The sequence below is a fragment of the Octodon degus genome, unplaced genomic scaffold (assembly GCF_000260255.1).
Source record: "Octodon degus isolate 3935 unplaced genomic scaffold, OctDeg1.0 scaffold00082, whole genome shotgun sequence".
Classification (NCBI taxonomy): domain Eukaryota; kingdom Metazoa; phylum Chordata; class Mammalia; order Rodentia; family Octodontidae; genus Octodon; species Octodon degus.
Genome location: NW_004524658.1, coordinates 11,827,772 through 11,843,493, shown reverse-complemented (window position 1 = coordinate 11,843,493; position 15,722 = coordinate 11,827,772). Strand labels below are relative to the sequence as shown.

Below are 15,722 nucleotides of genomic sequence, written 5' to 3'. Positions count from 1 at the left end.
CCCCTTCCCCTTCCCCTTCCCCTTCTCCTTCTCCTTCTCCGGACCCTTAGCGATCCTCATGTTTACAGCTTCCCAAGTGCTGGGATTATAGGCGCAGGCCGCCAAACCCAGTCTCCATGACCTCTCAAAATCGCCCTGGGGGCGGGGCCAGCACCGCAGGTCAGGGATGCACTCAACTCTGGCTGCTGCAGGCACTTTAATCTGCCGAGCTATTTGGCCGGCCTGGTCTCTGGTTCTTAACACAGCCTGGCTCCTAATAACTTCAAAATTTTTGTTCATTGGAAGAACTCATGAAAAGGCTGAATACATACACAAAAGGTAAATATCTCTAGATATTAAACTTTTAAAAATTAATTAATTATCTGGTATAGGGTCTCACCATGCAGTTCAGACTCTTAGTGATCCTCCTGTCTCAGCCTCTCCAGTGCTGGGATGACAGGTGTGTGCCATCATGCCTGGTTTTGGTGGCTGGTGCTGTGCACCTGGGGTTCCGGGGCCAGCATGGTATGCAGTACTGTGGATCAAACCCAGGTCCTTGTGCTTGCCAGGCAGGCGCTTAGACCACCAAGCTATCTCCCCAGCCCCATATCTCTAGATATTTACATATATTCAAAAGTAAAATGAAGACCTAAGAGTCTTTGTAACATGTAGATGTTTTACAAAGGCTAATCTTTAACCTTTTGCCCTTAATACATCTCTCTTGTGGTCAACTGCTGCAGTAGTCTCCTAGACTGTCTGAACCTGCTTATTCCCATGCATAATTCACACTGATTACATTTCAATGACTCCTTATTATAATATTATGCTGAAATATCCTTTATGGCTTATATGCCAAAACTAAAATTTCTTTGCTTGATTTTAAGGTTCCCTTTAATCTGTCTCCTCTTTAATCTCTAGCTTATCTTGTTTTTCATTCCAACACTGAGCCTTAAAGGTAGCCAAATCTATCTAGAACATCTCCAAATATAACTTAGATATCCTAGGTTCAGTGCTTCTTGGAAACCAGCCTTTCACCTGAAAATATTTTCTTCTCATTCTTACAGATAACTGTATAGTACAGAATCCATCCACCTTTTGGAATTATTCCATGTGTAAGGGTACCCTAATCAGCAACCCTTTGTACTAGAAATGAAAAATGGTTTTAACTTGTTGAAAATGCTGAAGTTATTCTCAAAATTTAAAAATCACTGCGGAGTCACCAGATGGCAGAGTGGTAAGCAGCAGAGAAAGAGCCTCTCTGAGTGTTGCCATCCAGATCCTGGAAAACTGCAAAGTGGGGAAGACAAGAAGAGGGGAAGTGAATTCCCCTGGACACAGGAAGCAACAAGCATGAACTGAAGCCCACGGGAGAGTGAAGAGAGGAACTTCAGTGACGGAGGAGGTACCCGATGGCACCTCCCCCTGAGATTAGATAGGCTGTGCAAGCGCAGTAGTTCAGATCTAAGGACACACGGTGAGTGCTGGCGACGCCAAAGGCCACCATAGAGAGACGCAGCAGTGGAGAGCAACAGCAGACATGAAAGACTGCACTAGTTGGTGGTAAGTGCTGAGGGCTTTGTCATCCCAAGTGAGAATGATTGGCTGGGAATCACTTTGGAGAGGGACTGGCTGAGCTCAGAACTCAGAGCCATTGTGGGCCCCATCTAGCAGCTCCTGGCTGGGTTCAGGCTCAGACAAGGTGCGCCAATGGCTGCAGATGCCAGGAGGTGCAGGCTAACTTAGATTATATGCCACTTTGCCAAGAAACTACTGTGGCTTGGGGAATAAATCTATGTGGATTCTGTCTCCACACATTGTCTACCAGTGGCAGAAGAGACAAACCAGGAAGTGGACTTTTTTTCTCTGTCTCGCTTTTGTTTTAAAAGTTGTTTTTTGTTTGTTTTCTGTTTTCGCATTTGTTTCCTTTATTGTCTGAAATTGTTTTTAAATGAGGGTGAATGTAGTGTCTAGCCTCTTTGTGGTTGTGGTCCTGTTCTGTTCTTTTTAGCTCTTCCCTCTTTCCCTCCAGTGTTTTCCATGTTTCACAAAGTTAGTGCCCTTTGTCCTCCAGCCTTATTTCTAGTCTCTTCCTCTTCTTCCATTTCTCTATATTCTCCCTAACCCATTTTATTTTTTTTTCCTTTTTATTTATTTATTTTTTGTATTTAGTGCAGGGTCTACAGGGTCTTTACGGTCTCACTACACAGATTGGACTTCTAGTGATTCTCCTGTTTTCAGCCTCCCAACTGCTGGGATTATAGCGTGCCACCACCCCCAGTCTTAATTGCTGTCTCAGTGGGCTCCAGGATGGATCTGGCACAGCAGGCCAGGGATTAAGCCCCTGCATCTGCCTAAGCAGGCGCTTTAATCTGCTGAACTATCTGGCTGGCCCTAAATTTGAGAAGGATTTTTTTTTTCTTTTCTTTTTGGCTGGTTTAGGATACCTAAAGGGTGGGGCTGGTGCAGCAGGTGGAGCTGGGGATCAAACTGTGGTCCCCTGCACCTGACTGAGTTTACCCAAGCAGGTGCTTTAAACAACTGAGCTAACCCACAAGCCTCCCACCCTAACCCATTTTAAATTTTAACTACTGAGGGTCAAACTGACATATTAAGGATTTGTATACTGTATACAATTTTATAGTTTGTTTTAGATTTTGTTATATAATCACAGATCTAGTTCATATGGCTAAAGGTGGCAAATTGATGGTTACTTCAGTTTGTCATTTTGTAGGCTGTTTTATGTTATTCTTACTGGTACCAGTATAGCCAAAAGTGACATAATTGTTCAAAAAAGCTGCTCTTCCTGGTAAGATAAATGTAATACACTATATTAACAGAGCCAAGAACAAAAATCATGATCATCTTAATGGGTATAGAAAAAGCTTTTGACAAATTCCAGCACCTAGTCGTGATAAAACCATAAAAAATTAAAATAGATGATCTTTATCTCAATCTAAAAAAGCTATCCATGACCAGCCAACAGCCAATATCATACTAAATGGACAAAAACTGTAAGTTTTCACTCTAAAATTAGGAACACGACAACAATGTCCATTGTCTCCACTCTTATTCAACATAGTCCTGGAAACTTTAGAGAGAACAATTAGACAAGAGAAAGAAATAAATGGAATAGTGGTAGGAAAGGAAGAAGTTAAATTATCATTTTTGTAGATAACATAATACTCTACATAGAAAACCTCAAAAACTCCACTAAAAATACTGCTGGAATTAATTAATGAATTCAGTAGTGTAGCTGGACACCAAGTCAACACTCCAACATCAATAACCTTTCTGTATACAAATAAAAAAGTCACTGAGAGAAAAATTAGGGAAACAACACTTTTCATAATAGCATCCAAAAAATGATATAGTAATCAATCTAACAAAGGATGTCAATGACTTCTGCATTAAAAAGTACAGTATTCTGAAAAAGGAAATTGAAGCATATATCAGAAAATGAAACGATATCCCTTACTCTTGAGTAGGAAGAACCAATATAGTGAAAATGGACATATTTCCAAATCTGTTACACAGCTTTAATGCAATTCTAATCAAAATTCCAACAGCATATCTCACAGAATTATAGAAAAAAATCCTAAAATTCATTTGGAACCGGAAGAGACTAGAATAACGAAGGCAATTCTGGGCAACAAAGGCAAGGCAGGTGGTATTACAATCCCTGGCTTGAAATTATGCTATAAAGTTACACTGATAAGAACAGCCTGATAGTGGCAAAGCAAACAAACAAACTAGACAAAAATATCAGTGGAACAGACTGGAAGATGCAGAAACTCCAAACATACTCATCCACCTTATCTTTGACAAAGGTGCCAAACACATTCATTGGAAGGATAGGCTCTTTAAGAAATGATGCTGGAAAAACTAATTTTGCACATGCTGAAAATTAAAATTGGACCCATATTTTTCACCATGTCTAAACTAAATTTGAAATGGATTAAAGATCTACATATTAAGGCAAAAACATTATGCTGGAAGATAGAATAGGTAAAGTTCTTGAAGTCATTCGTGTAGGCAAAGACTATACCAATTAAGTCGTTATGAATAAAACCTCAATTATACAGAAACTATCACAAAAATCAACAACTGGAATACCATCTTATTAAAAAGCTTTTGCACAGCAAGAAAAACTACCAATACAGTGAAAAGGCAACCCACAGTGTGGGAAAAAAGTGCCTGCTGTTTCTCAGACAAAGGACTATTACTGAGAAAGTATAGAAACTAAAAAAAATCAAACCTACAAAATTTAAAGACCCAATCAAAAAATGGTCATCTGAGATGAAAAAAACATTTCTTAGATGCAGAAATACAAAAAGCAAATAAATATATGAAAAATGTTCAACATCATTGGTAGTTTGAGAGATGTAAATGAAAACAACACTGAGGTCCCATCTCACCATGGAAAGAATGGCTATTATCAAGGAATCAGGCAATAACATATGCTGGAGGGGCTGTTGGGAAAAAAGAACCCTTCTCCACTGTTGGTGGGAGTGTAGACTGGCACAATCACTGTGGAAATCAGTATGGAGATTCTTCAAAAAAAAAAAAAAAGGATTGGAGGTCCCATTCAACCCAGATATTTCTCTTCTGGGTATCTTTCCAGAAGAATTAAAAACATAGTACAGTTATGTATGTGCGCCCATGTTTATAGAAACGTAATTTGTAATGGCTAAATCCTAGAAACAACCCAAATGTCCATCAACTGAGGAATGGATGAAAAAGATGTGGTCTTTTAATACAATGGAGTAGTATTCCTCTATAAGGAAGGATAAACTGGAGACTTATTTCTAGATAAATGGCTGCAACTCAAGACCATACTTATAAGTGACAAAACCAGATGCACATGTGTAAATGTAGTATTGTTTCCCTACAGTGAGAAGCTGAAAGAGTAAATAAGATCTAAAATGGAAAAAAAAAGTACAATAGATACTATAAAATGGGAAGAAATTTCAAAAAGAGAGAAACTGAGGGGAATAGAGAGAAGAAGAAATGGAAAAGCAAAAGCAAATAACTAGATAAGATGATAGTCATACTACTACTCTGAATTCATTGAAAAATTAGGTTTGTGCTAAACATTGTTTGGAAAATTAAATGCTGATATTTTTGTCCTCCGAGTATTGATCATTGTTATCCTTCTATTATATTGTCTTGTAATTTTGTTTTTTTCTTTAAAGTTAAATAAATGAAAATAAAAACCACTGAAGAACTGGAAAATTGAGCAGAGCCTACATTTCCACAAATTGCTTTTACAATTAGCTGCCATCTTAGATATGTCTTGTTCAGTTTGAAAATCAGGGGTTCATTGAAAACGTATTTATAAAGCACCTTTTTATGGTAAGAATATACCAAATAGTTTATCTCCCATAAAAAATTTTCATTTATTGGTGCTCATTAATGTTCAAAATTCTAGGTTTCAGTGTGGTATTTCCATACATGTATACTTTGGCCATATCCACCCCTCCATTGTCTTCCCTTACACCCTTCTAAATTCCATTCTTCTTGCTAGTAATAGTCTTCTCTCTACTTTTGCAGACCCCACATTAGGGAAAACATGTAATTCTTGTTATTTGAATCTGGCTTATATCTCTTGATGTTCAATTCCATTTATTTTCTTGAAAATGATGTAATTTTGTTTTTCACAGCCAAATGATATTCCACGGTACATGTACACCACATTCACTTTATCCATTCATGTGTTGATGAACACTTTCGCTCATTCCCTATCTTGGTTATGAATGCTTAGCACCTATTATTGCCAGATACTATTTTAGGCTCTAAGGATACAGCATTAAACAAAATTCATAATGGAATTTATGTTTTAATGAACAAACTAATAATCTTAGAAAACAATAAATGCTATTAAAAACGAAGAGGCAAGGTTAAGAGAGACAGGGCACGTGTGGGTGGGAAGGGTGCTTGCATTTTTATGTTCATTTTAAGTACCTGGCTGGATACTACAAGAATCTGAATTCATGACTTGCTAATACCGGAACTGTCATATTTGTTAGGCCCCGACCCTATAAAACCTCAGCAAGTCGAGGCAGGAGTGAACCTTCTCTGTCTTTGCAGTTCCAGGGCCACGCAGTGTTTTTATGAAAAACACGACAGAAACAAAGGTTTGAGTCTCCACAGAGCCCCAGTGGTTATTTGTCATCCGCGACTAGGAGGGTGACATTTTGCCAGAGAGCACAGCCAGATAATCTATCCATTCCCAAAGCTGTTTACAGGGGCGAACGCAACAGTTGGCCCAAGACCACCCGGTGGAAACCTGCGAGCCCAGAAACAAATACAGGTGCCCCTCCAGGAATATCCTGGGAGACCGCGCCCTCTGCCGCACCATCTCCATCACTACAGCTTCCGGGTCTCCGGCGTCTTGCATTTCTAGGAGGGAAAACTTCCGGCCTCGAAGGTCCCCGGCTCCGTGGCCCGCTGAAGGTCCTAAGGATAGAAAGGTGGCCTGGGCGGACGCCTGAATTCTACGAAAGTCTGGGTTGGGACTCCTGTTTCTTCTTGCAAGATGACTGCGACAAGTGCGCTGTGGAAATACTGGCGACCGGTAGGATCTCTCTCGGGAGGGACTTGGGGGCGGAACGTGGGTGCAGAGCGCGGACTGGGAGCCGGCCTGTCAGGCAGGAGCTGGACAGCCGCGGTGGCGGAAGTGCCGAGACAGCAGCGGCCAGAACCGAGCTGTCTAGGAAGACGCGGCGGGGAACAGCAGCGCAGCCTCGGCCAGACCGCAGCGACTGGGGTCGGCTGTCGGCGAGATGCCTCTGTTCGCCGCCAACCCCTTCGAACAGGATGTGGGTGAGTGCCTTTTCCGGCCTAGGACGCCTGTAAGTCCAGCAAGAAAGTGGGCGGCGGCGATTTGGAGACTGGGAAGTGAGCGGGGAGGGAAGGGGCGGTGCCGCCGCCCGAACGGCGGGGTCTTGTGCCGGGCGACCTCCGCGCGTCGCTGGGAGCGTGGGGCGCGCCTCCTGTTGGCCTGAAATCGGGGACCCTGACAAGGGCCTCTCCCCTCGCCACGCCCGGGAGTAGGAAGAGCCTGGGTTTCGCTGCAGGCTGCCTGCGGAGTTGGTGATAGAAACTTTCTTCTGCCTGAAGAGCTAATTTCCCTCCCCTCTTGAAGATGATGCAGCAGTGGGGAGCCCTTGCTGCTCTTAGCGCCCCAAAACTAGAGACCTCGACTTGCGGTCGGTAAAAAGGGAGAATTCAAGTCCTGATAGTGCAGCTTCAGGAGGTTACTACGCTCGTGACGATGCTGTGAGGGGTTCTGCCTTGAGAGGACGAGCAGGAAAACTTGCGACTCTCCCAGCGGTCCAGGACAGCGCTCATTTGTTGGGGCAAGATATTAATTGATCTCGTAGCACTGGTCTTTTGGTGACCGTAGATGAGGAAAAGGTGGACGCGATGTAAGAACTTAACTTTGGGCATTAGGATAGTCATGAGCCAAGGGGTCCGGGAAAATGCTTTTGTAGCAGTAGTTAACAAATATCTGGGTAGACGTTTTAGGATTTAGGATGAAGGAAAAAAGCATGGCTGAAAATCGGCCAAGTCACGCAAAACACTGTACATTTTAACAGTGAGCCACCTGTTCTGTAGTTTAAAGTTAAATTATAAAGACTAGAAAGTGCCCCATTTTGGTAGTGACCCCACGACTGTTCAAAGGAGGTAAATACTTGTAGTTACACGTTTACCCTGGGTCTTCGAGTAGGTGAAGCTGAATGCCTTTCGTTCAACCTTGTTCTTGTTAGACGAGCACAGGTGACTGGCGTAAGTCTAGGAGACGTGCTGAGACTCACGCTCTGCTTTTGGAACACGTTTCTTCTTTTGCTTCAGTTGTACTACGTGATACCTGGAATTTTGTGGTTGTTTTGTTTTGTTGAGACAGAGTCTCAAATTGTAGTTCAGGCTGGCTTTGAACTCAGTGTGTAGCCCAGGCTGATCTTGAAATTGAGGTCTTCTTGCCTCAGCAATAGTGTAAAAAGCTTGTACTCTCACACCCAACTGAGACCTATGTATTTATTTTTCTTGTGACGCTTTCATTTATTTGAAGTGAAATGAAAGATGAAACAAAATAGTATAAGGCATTATTTTAAAATTTAGCTGGCAAGTGCAAGGGCCTGAGTTCAATCCCCGGTTCCACAAAAAAAAAAAACAAAAAAAAAAAAAAACAACTAAACTAAACTAAAATTTAGTAGCTGCAGACTTTCTTCAAGGTAAATGTTTCCTGGAAGACCATTGTTATCCAGTTCCTAACTCTGCTGGTAGAAGTAGGCTGAATTGCTCTGCCTGTTTTGCTTCCCAGTGGCCCCTGAGGTCCTTGCATGCTTTAGCAGGTCACACTTTCATACTGCTGTAATAAAAGAGGCACTGGCAGTTGCTCATTGATTTGGTTTGGTTTGTTTGTTTTTGTTTTTCATGGACAGTGTTATCACCAATTTCAAGTTAGGGGTGAAAGAGTGAGTTTGAGGCCCTATAATTTCTAAACAGGGGAAAAAATGAAACACAAAGGGAACTTAAACTTATATAACAACAAAAATGAGACATTGTATTTTTAGATCTTAAGGCTTCTTTTAATTTTAAATAGGTAGTACAAAGTAAGTCATGATCTGATTTGACTTCAGTGTTTTAGTGCTAGGAAGTGAACCCACGGCATGGTAAGTGAATCCTCTATCACTGAGTCACATTCCTAGCCCATTGGTTTAAGGCTTTCACTGGAATTTTCCTGTGTGCTGTCATCCTTGCACTTATTCTCTTTGACTTAATCATATTTTATGACTTTTTTTGATTATAATCTTTGTTCACTCTTCATTCAGCAACATGTATCAAAAAGTTATGGTGTGTCAGGCATTGTGTTAAGTTCTGGGGCCACAAAAATGAATACAGAGTTCTTGCCCTTCAGGAGCTTTCAATTTAATGTAGGATGCATACCTAAATAGGAAAGTGTAGTATCATATGATAAATATAATACAATAAATGTAGGAATAAATGTATGCTTTATATTTTCCCACTGTTTATTTACTTTTATTTTTATTTTTTTGGGGGTTTTGTTTTGTTTTTGAGACAAGGTTTTGCTATGTAGTTCAAGCTGGCCTTGAACTCACTTTGTAGCCCAGGCTGGCAGTGATCCTCCTGCCTCAGCCCCCTGATTAGTTTTAATTCTTTTAGACAGGCTCTCATGAAGTAGTTAAGGCTGTCCTTGAATTTGCTGTCTAGACCAGGTTGACCTTGAACTCCCAGGGACCCTCCTGAATGTTGAGATCATGGGATTGTGATGCCACGCCCAACCATCCTCCCTTTTGCTTAAAATGATCTTTCTGAAAAGGTGAGAAACACTTTGAGGTAAGAACTTTACACTATCCTTCTCAGAGTTCTACCCCTACTTTTAGCAGCAGGAAGTAGTTACCTCTTACTGTACATGTGATATGGTTATTCACCAAAGGCTTTCCAAGGGGTAGGTACAAATGACATAGTTACAGTGGGAAGTTTTAGTGCTTAGCACTGAGAGAGAGATTATTTCTCTATATTCTGTACCAGTTATTCCAGTTAAACTATATTGGTTCCTGAGTCATGTCTTGTCTCTTCTGTGCACTAACTCCAGTTCGTGTTTATCTTTTTCCCCTTATTTACGAGGCTTTTTTGTGTGTTCCTGGCTCTGTGCTGAACACCATTGATTGTAAATGTTTGCTGCTTTCAACAATTTTAGTATCTCTGTCTTAAAGATACATTCACTTTTGTTTCACAGAATTCTGTAAAGTTCTTTTGAAATAGTTTGAAGTGGAAACTTTTATTTAAGAGGGTATTTTTTCCAGGTGAATTAAGAATATGTGTATTGCTGTATTTTTTACTTTTGTTGTGTTAGCAGAACTTGGGGCTTTCAGTCATGCAATTTTTTTCTCCAGGGAAATTTTGTAAGAAACCCCACTGTAAAAGCATATAGTGATAGTATTCAGTGATACAACTTTATTGTATTCAAATTTATGAAATGTATTTAAGCCATCCTTGAGCATACTTGTTATAACCTTTGTAAAAAGTTAAAAAAAAATGGTTACAGATGAGAATGGTATCCTCAACAGCCAGTTTTTCCTATATCTTATTTTACTTGCATAGGACCAACCCCCCCCCCCAATATTTTCAGAAGTTACAATTGCTTTTTTCTTTTTTCCTGGTACCAGGGATTGAACTCAGGACCTTGCACTTGCCAGGCAGGCACTTAAGTTGCTGAGCTGTCTCCCTGGTCCCCTGAAGTTACAAATTTTAATCAATATATTTTGAGGTCTTTTTTTAATTTTTGGTAAAGTATGAAATACTTTTAGCATAAAGTATAAGATATAACATATAACATTCCTATTAGCCAATAGTTCCAACTCTTAATATTTGGACATGATTAACATTTATTTATTTATTTTTGTATTTTAGGGAAGAGTCTACAGGGTGTTCAGGGTCTCACTGTTAGATTGGACCTGTAGTGATATGCCTATTTACAGCCTCCCAAGAGCTAGGACTACAGGAGCATGCCACCATGCCCAGTCTCAATTGCCATTGCAGCGCGCCCCTGGGGGCGAGGCCTGCACAGCTGGCCTGAGGAATGAACCCCAGGCCCCTGCGACTGCTTGCAGGTGCTTTGATTTTTTTTTTTTTTTTTTAGAAAATATTATATACAGTTGAAATACTTTAGTACTTTTAGCAGCTGTCTTATTTTATTGTTCCCATTCTCAGGGTTAAATGTTCTTCTGGTAGATAGAAGTCCTATTTTGTAGCTATGTTTTGCAGCCCTTTTTCTGTCATCAAAACATCAGCCAATTAGCAACTTTTGCCAAGCACCTCTGCTGAGAAGAATATTATTTCTAGAAACCTCAGACATTTGGTTTTGCTCATTCTTTTCCCCTATCTTTTCCTTTATTTTTTTATTTTTTATTTTTTGGCAGAACTGGGGATTGAACTCATGCCTTTGAGCTTGCCAGGGAAGCGCTTATTCTACTGAGCCATCTCCCCTGCTCCCTTTATTCTCTAGGACAAAGTTCCACAGAGTTTATTAGCATGTTCACTTGTTCTAGGTGTTATAGACACTGTGTTCATCTTCTAGGTGTACTAAATATTATTCCCATCTTTTAATGTTTAAGGGCAACAGTTTCTTAATGGATCTATATAGTTTCTTGTGCTTGGAGGAGAAATACCTTTTTGTCCCTGTTATACCCTGTGGAACACTTGGGCTCCTTATAATAGAGACTTGTTACAGCTGTCACTGTTAGTTTTGAGGAAACCTTGGGCCGGAGAGATGGCTCAGTAGAATAAATGCTTGCCTTGCAAGCACAAGGGGCTGAGTTCAATCCCTGGTTCCACCAAAAACAAAACAAAACAAAAAAAAACACCCAAAAAACCACCTTTATTTACCTACAGTGAAGGAATTTTGAAGATGTGATATCCTATGAAGTAGTTGCCATTGTGACTTTTAATGTGTACCGAGGGACTGTATTTAATAGTTTTCATGATGAAGAAGACAGCAAGATGCTGGGAATGTTGCTCAATTGGTGGAGCACTTGCCTGGCATAGTTAAGGCCCTGCATTTAATCCCTAGCAGTGGAAAAAACAAAACAAAAAAATCATAAAGGGAAATGGAAGATTTAAAAGTTTTAAACAGTCTCCTTATTTAGTGTGCAGGTGACTACATGATCTCTGCAGGGGGAAATCATTATATGCACTATGTGTATACCTATGAAGTCCCTTCTTTTTTCTGAGATGGTGTTTTGATATGATGCCCTGGCTGGTTTCTAAGTCTTCTGCTTATGGGATCCTCCCATGTTGTCCTTCCAAATGCTGGCTGCTACAAGTTGTAGAGCACTGTGCCTGGCGGTAAAGTATAATTTTAAAGTCAGATTATATAGGATTAAATCTTATTTGGTGAAATTTTACTTGATTTGGTTATTTTTAAGACTCAAAGTTTTCTTGGTCAATAAGTAGTACCATATAGGCACTTGTTTTTTAATTTTCATGTATAATGTGAGAATTAGTAACTCAGAATTTTAGTTTTAATTTTAGTTCTTTGAACTGAAAGGGCCTTTTTACTTGGAGTAGTTTTTTTTTTTTTTTTGCTTTCATATGTCATAAATTACCTGAAAATTATTTTCTAAAACTGTAAAGCTATATAGCAGGTGCAATAGTTTGGTTTTCCTTGTAATAATAAATACTTGAAGTATACTTGAGGGAAACTGAAAGAGAGGAACTTTTTTTTTAAAAAATATTGCCTTAGTAGGCAATGAATAAAATGTATTTAATATAAGGATTTAAAGTCAGTGTGACAGGAGCCGGGGAGATAGCTCAGTGGAATAAGCGCTTCCCTGGCAAGCGCAAGGGCCTGAGTTCAATCCCCGGTTCCGCAAAAAATAAAATAAAATAAAATAAAAATAAAGTCAGTGTGACAGATAACAGGAAATGATCCATTGCCCCCTGTAAGTTATTGACATTTTGAAGTAGACACCTAGTTATTTATAGCTCATATTACTTCACCTTCATGTCAGAAATTTGACAGTGCATAATGACAAATCTGTTCAGGTGTGTATCTCATATTTTTAATATATTTGATGAATATTGCTATTGGGCATCTTTAAATACATTTAGTAAATGGATACCCTCTTTTTCAAAGTATATCTGTCTTTTGTTCATTGTTCTTTTTACTTAATTTTTACAGCTCTTTTAAGCTTGTCAGCCATTTTAATCTGAATTTAACAAGTGAGAGCCTGGGTTCAGATTTGAGTTAGGTGAACCATCCAGAACCCCTACGCTAGTAATTAAGATTTAGAGCTGGGTATAGACAAGGCAGATCCTAAGCATTAATTACTGGTGAGCACACTACCCGAGAAGCGTGAAATCACACTCTGCAGTGTGCCTAAGGGTTTGCTCCTGTGGGGATCATGTAATCTCTTGCCAGCCTAGCCTGTCTGCTCTGGATTTTCCATCTGTGATTTATGTGACAGTGGCTACTTTGGAGTTTCAATTTTTCCTTTTTTCCAGCCATTAGTATCTTGCATGTGATGCTTCCTTGATAGATCTATGACAGTAGAAATTATACTTAATAAAACATTTATGCTTAGCCCTGTTCTATAGTGTGAGGGTGCATTGGGATTGAGCATGCTTGTCTTGTGGAATTGGGAGGGGCCTAGGTTCTTACCTGACAGAATGAGAGAGGGCATTTTGACACAGTCAAGAAACAAGTGACTCTACAAGAACACAAAGTCTGCCTTTAGATCCCTTTTTCTGCCTTTTAAATAAGGGTTTAAATAACAGTTGATCTTGATGTCTTTTGTCCCCTATTTGACTTTTCTCTCCCCCTTAGGCCCTACTCTTTTAGCTTCTCAGAGCGCCCACAGTGTTAACTGTGACAGAAGTGAAAAAAAAGTGGCAGTCACTGTTTTGTATTCTTCCACAGCAGGATGTTCCTAAAGATGTTGTATTAGTGTATGATGTAGTCAGTGAAGTTAATTTTGGCATTTGCCTAATCCTTTGCTTGTAACAGTTGAACTTGGATCAGTCCTGTTTAGCATGTTTAAGACATTGAAGCATAGGAAACTGAAAATGTTAACCTAGCAAGTTTCAATGACAATTGCACTTGAAAAAGATAAATACAGTGCTTTAAACTTTAGTACATGTCTTGATCCAGACTGTCCAGATTGAAATCTTTTTTACTACTAATTGTGTAACCTTGTGCTAGTTGCTTTTCTGTATATCCATTTCCTAATCTGTGAACTGGAATCCTTCATATGGTGAGGAATAAATGGTTTAGCATATACTGAAAAAAGTTTTTTTAGCTGTGGTCTGAATGTGTACCCTCAGTTCAGGTGTTGTGCCAGTACTGGGGGGTGTCACAATCCTTGAGGCTCTGCTTCCATGAGCGGATGAACTCTGCTGTGCAGAGCTTACTGGAGCACATTTGCTCTCTTGCACCTTTGCCTCATTAAAATGTAGCAAGAAGGCACCTGGCAGAAGCTGGAGCCTCTGTCTTAAAGAGTTTCCAGCCTCTAGAAGTGTGAACAGTAAATTTCTGTTCCTTATACATTACTCAGGCTCAGGTACAAAAGTACCTAAGATGAAGATTTAGGCATTGCTTTAGTCATGTTTGTAGATACTATACTGATATGTAGTATAATGGATTTTTGTTTCCTTGTTATACTCTTTTATGTGTATGCCCTGATTGTTAATTGGATTTGGTTGTTTTTGTTGTTGGTTTGTTTTGTTTGTGACCACTACAAGTCTCATTGTGTATTTCAGGCTGGCCTTTATACTAGGCTCACTAGGTAGCCCAGGCTGACCTTGAGCTCCTAGCGATCCTCTTTGCCTCAGCTTCCTGAGTGCTGGGATTACAGGCATGTGCCACCATGCCCATCTGTGATTGGGTTTTATAAGTGTTTCCATAAAAATGCATTGTGTTTAGAGAATATGCTATGCATATTGTTCTAGATGGCTTCCAGTTTTAAAATACAGCGAGCCCTCATTGTACACAGTTCATAGGAACATGAATGTAATTGCATTACTTTGGTTCAGTAACACAGCACCCCAACAATAAGCTGTCCAGTGAACTGGACATAGAGTTTAGCAGAAACTGTATGAATTTTGAACTATGAATTGATAGTTGGTGGTTTTTAAGCTATTAATTTTATAGTAATTTGTTCCATTGCATGTTTGAAGATCTAATATTGATTATTTTTCCATCTTTTTTTATTTCTCAAATTTTGTAATGCTCCCAAACCATACTTCTATAGTTTAAAATCTGCTAAGTTTATTCAGTGATTTTGTTTGTTTTGTTTAGATATTGAGGGAGAGAGCCCACTTGGGCCCCTCTCCTGTCCCTCTCTCAGACAGGAGCTTTCTTTCCCCACAGTAAATATATTCTGCTCATAAAAAGAAGAGAAAGTTAAAAAAAAGGTAAAAAAAAAATAGATATTGAACTTTTACTTTTATAGTTTGTTTCTCTGCTTAGCATTTTTTGTCTCTCATGACCATCATTTACTTTGTCATTGAAAATATGTGATAATTGCTTTATACCCTTGAGTTTCTTTTTGTTTTTGTGCTAATTCTGTTTGGGTTCTATTAACATCTTTCTTTGTTGACTATTTTGATTGTGGGGCGCTTTATTGCATATGTAATAAATTTTTAATATGCTGAATATGGTGATTATTCTCTGTAGAAATCAATTAAATTGTTTTCCTCTGAAGGGTATTGTAGACTCTTGTAGGATCTTTTAGTTTTGTCTGGTGTGGCTTTATTTGTGAGATAGGCCTCTTTCAGTTTTGAACTACAAGGTTTTTTTTGTTTGTTTTTGTTTTTGTGCAGGGTCTCACTGCATCTCAGACTTGTATTGGTCCTCCTGATTTCTGCCTGCCTAGTGCTGGGATTACAGGTGTGCGCCACCATGTCCAGACTTCAGTTTTGAACTTTGAATTTTAAATTCTAGAGGGCTTTTACATCTAAGGTGTGGCCCTTTTGGAGGTTTCAACTGAATGAATAAAGTATTTGGTTTTGGTTAATATGCTCAGACTGGTACAGGATCTCAGGATAAATCCTGAGGGGATTTCACTGACCTTATCAGATTCAAAAGCTACAATTCTTGTTACATAAGTCTTACTTTATCTTGGTCTTAACCATCCAGCAGGAAAGTATAAAAATGAAGTATAAGAAGTAAAGCCATGCTGTTATGTTGAGCTGTAGGGGACTCAGGTCAACAATTTCTG

General features: G+C 39.5%; 1 protein-coding gene across 2 annotated transcripts in view; it reads left to right on the top strand.

Annotated features, from left to right (window-relative positions):
• The first annotated feature begins 6,654 nt into the window (after positions 1–6,654).
• The window catches only part of Stam2 (signal transducing adaptor molecule 2), a 51,420-nt gene continuing 42,352 nt past the window's right edge, over positions 6,655–15,722 (top strand). For both annotated transcript variants that reach the window (XM_023721351.1, XM_004636665.2), the window contains exon 1: positions 6,655–6,801. In XM_023721351.1, coding sequence (XP_023577119.1) covers positions 6,762–6,801 — 40 coding nt within the window. In that variant the 5' untranslated portion in view covers positions 6,655–6,761. The remainder of the gene's footprint in view (positions 6,802–15,722) is intronic.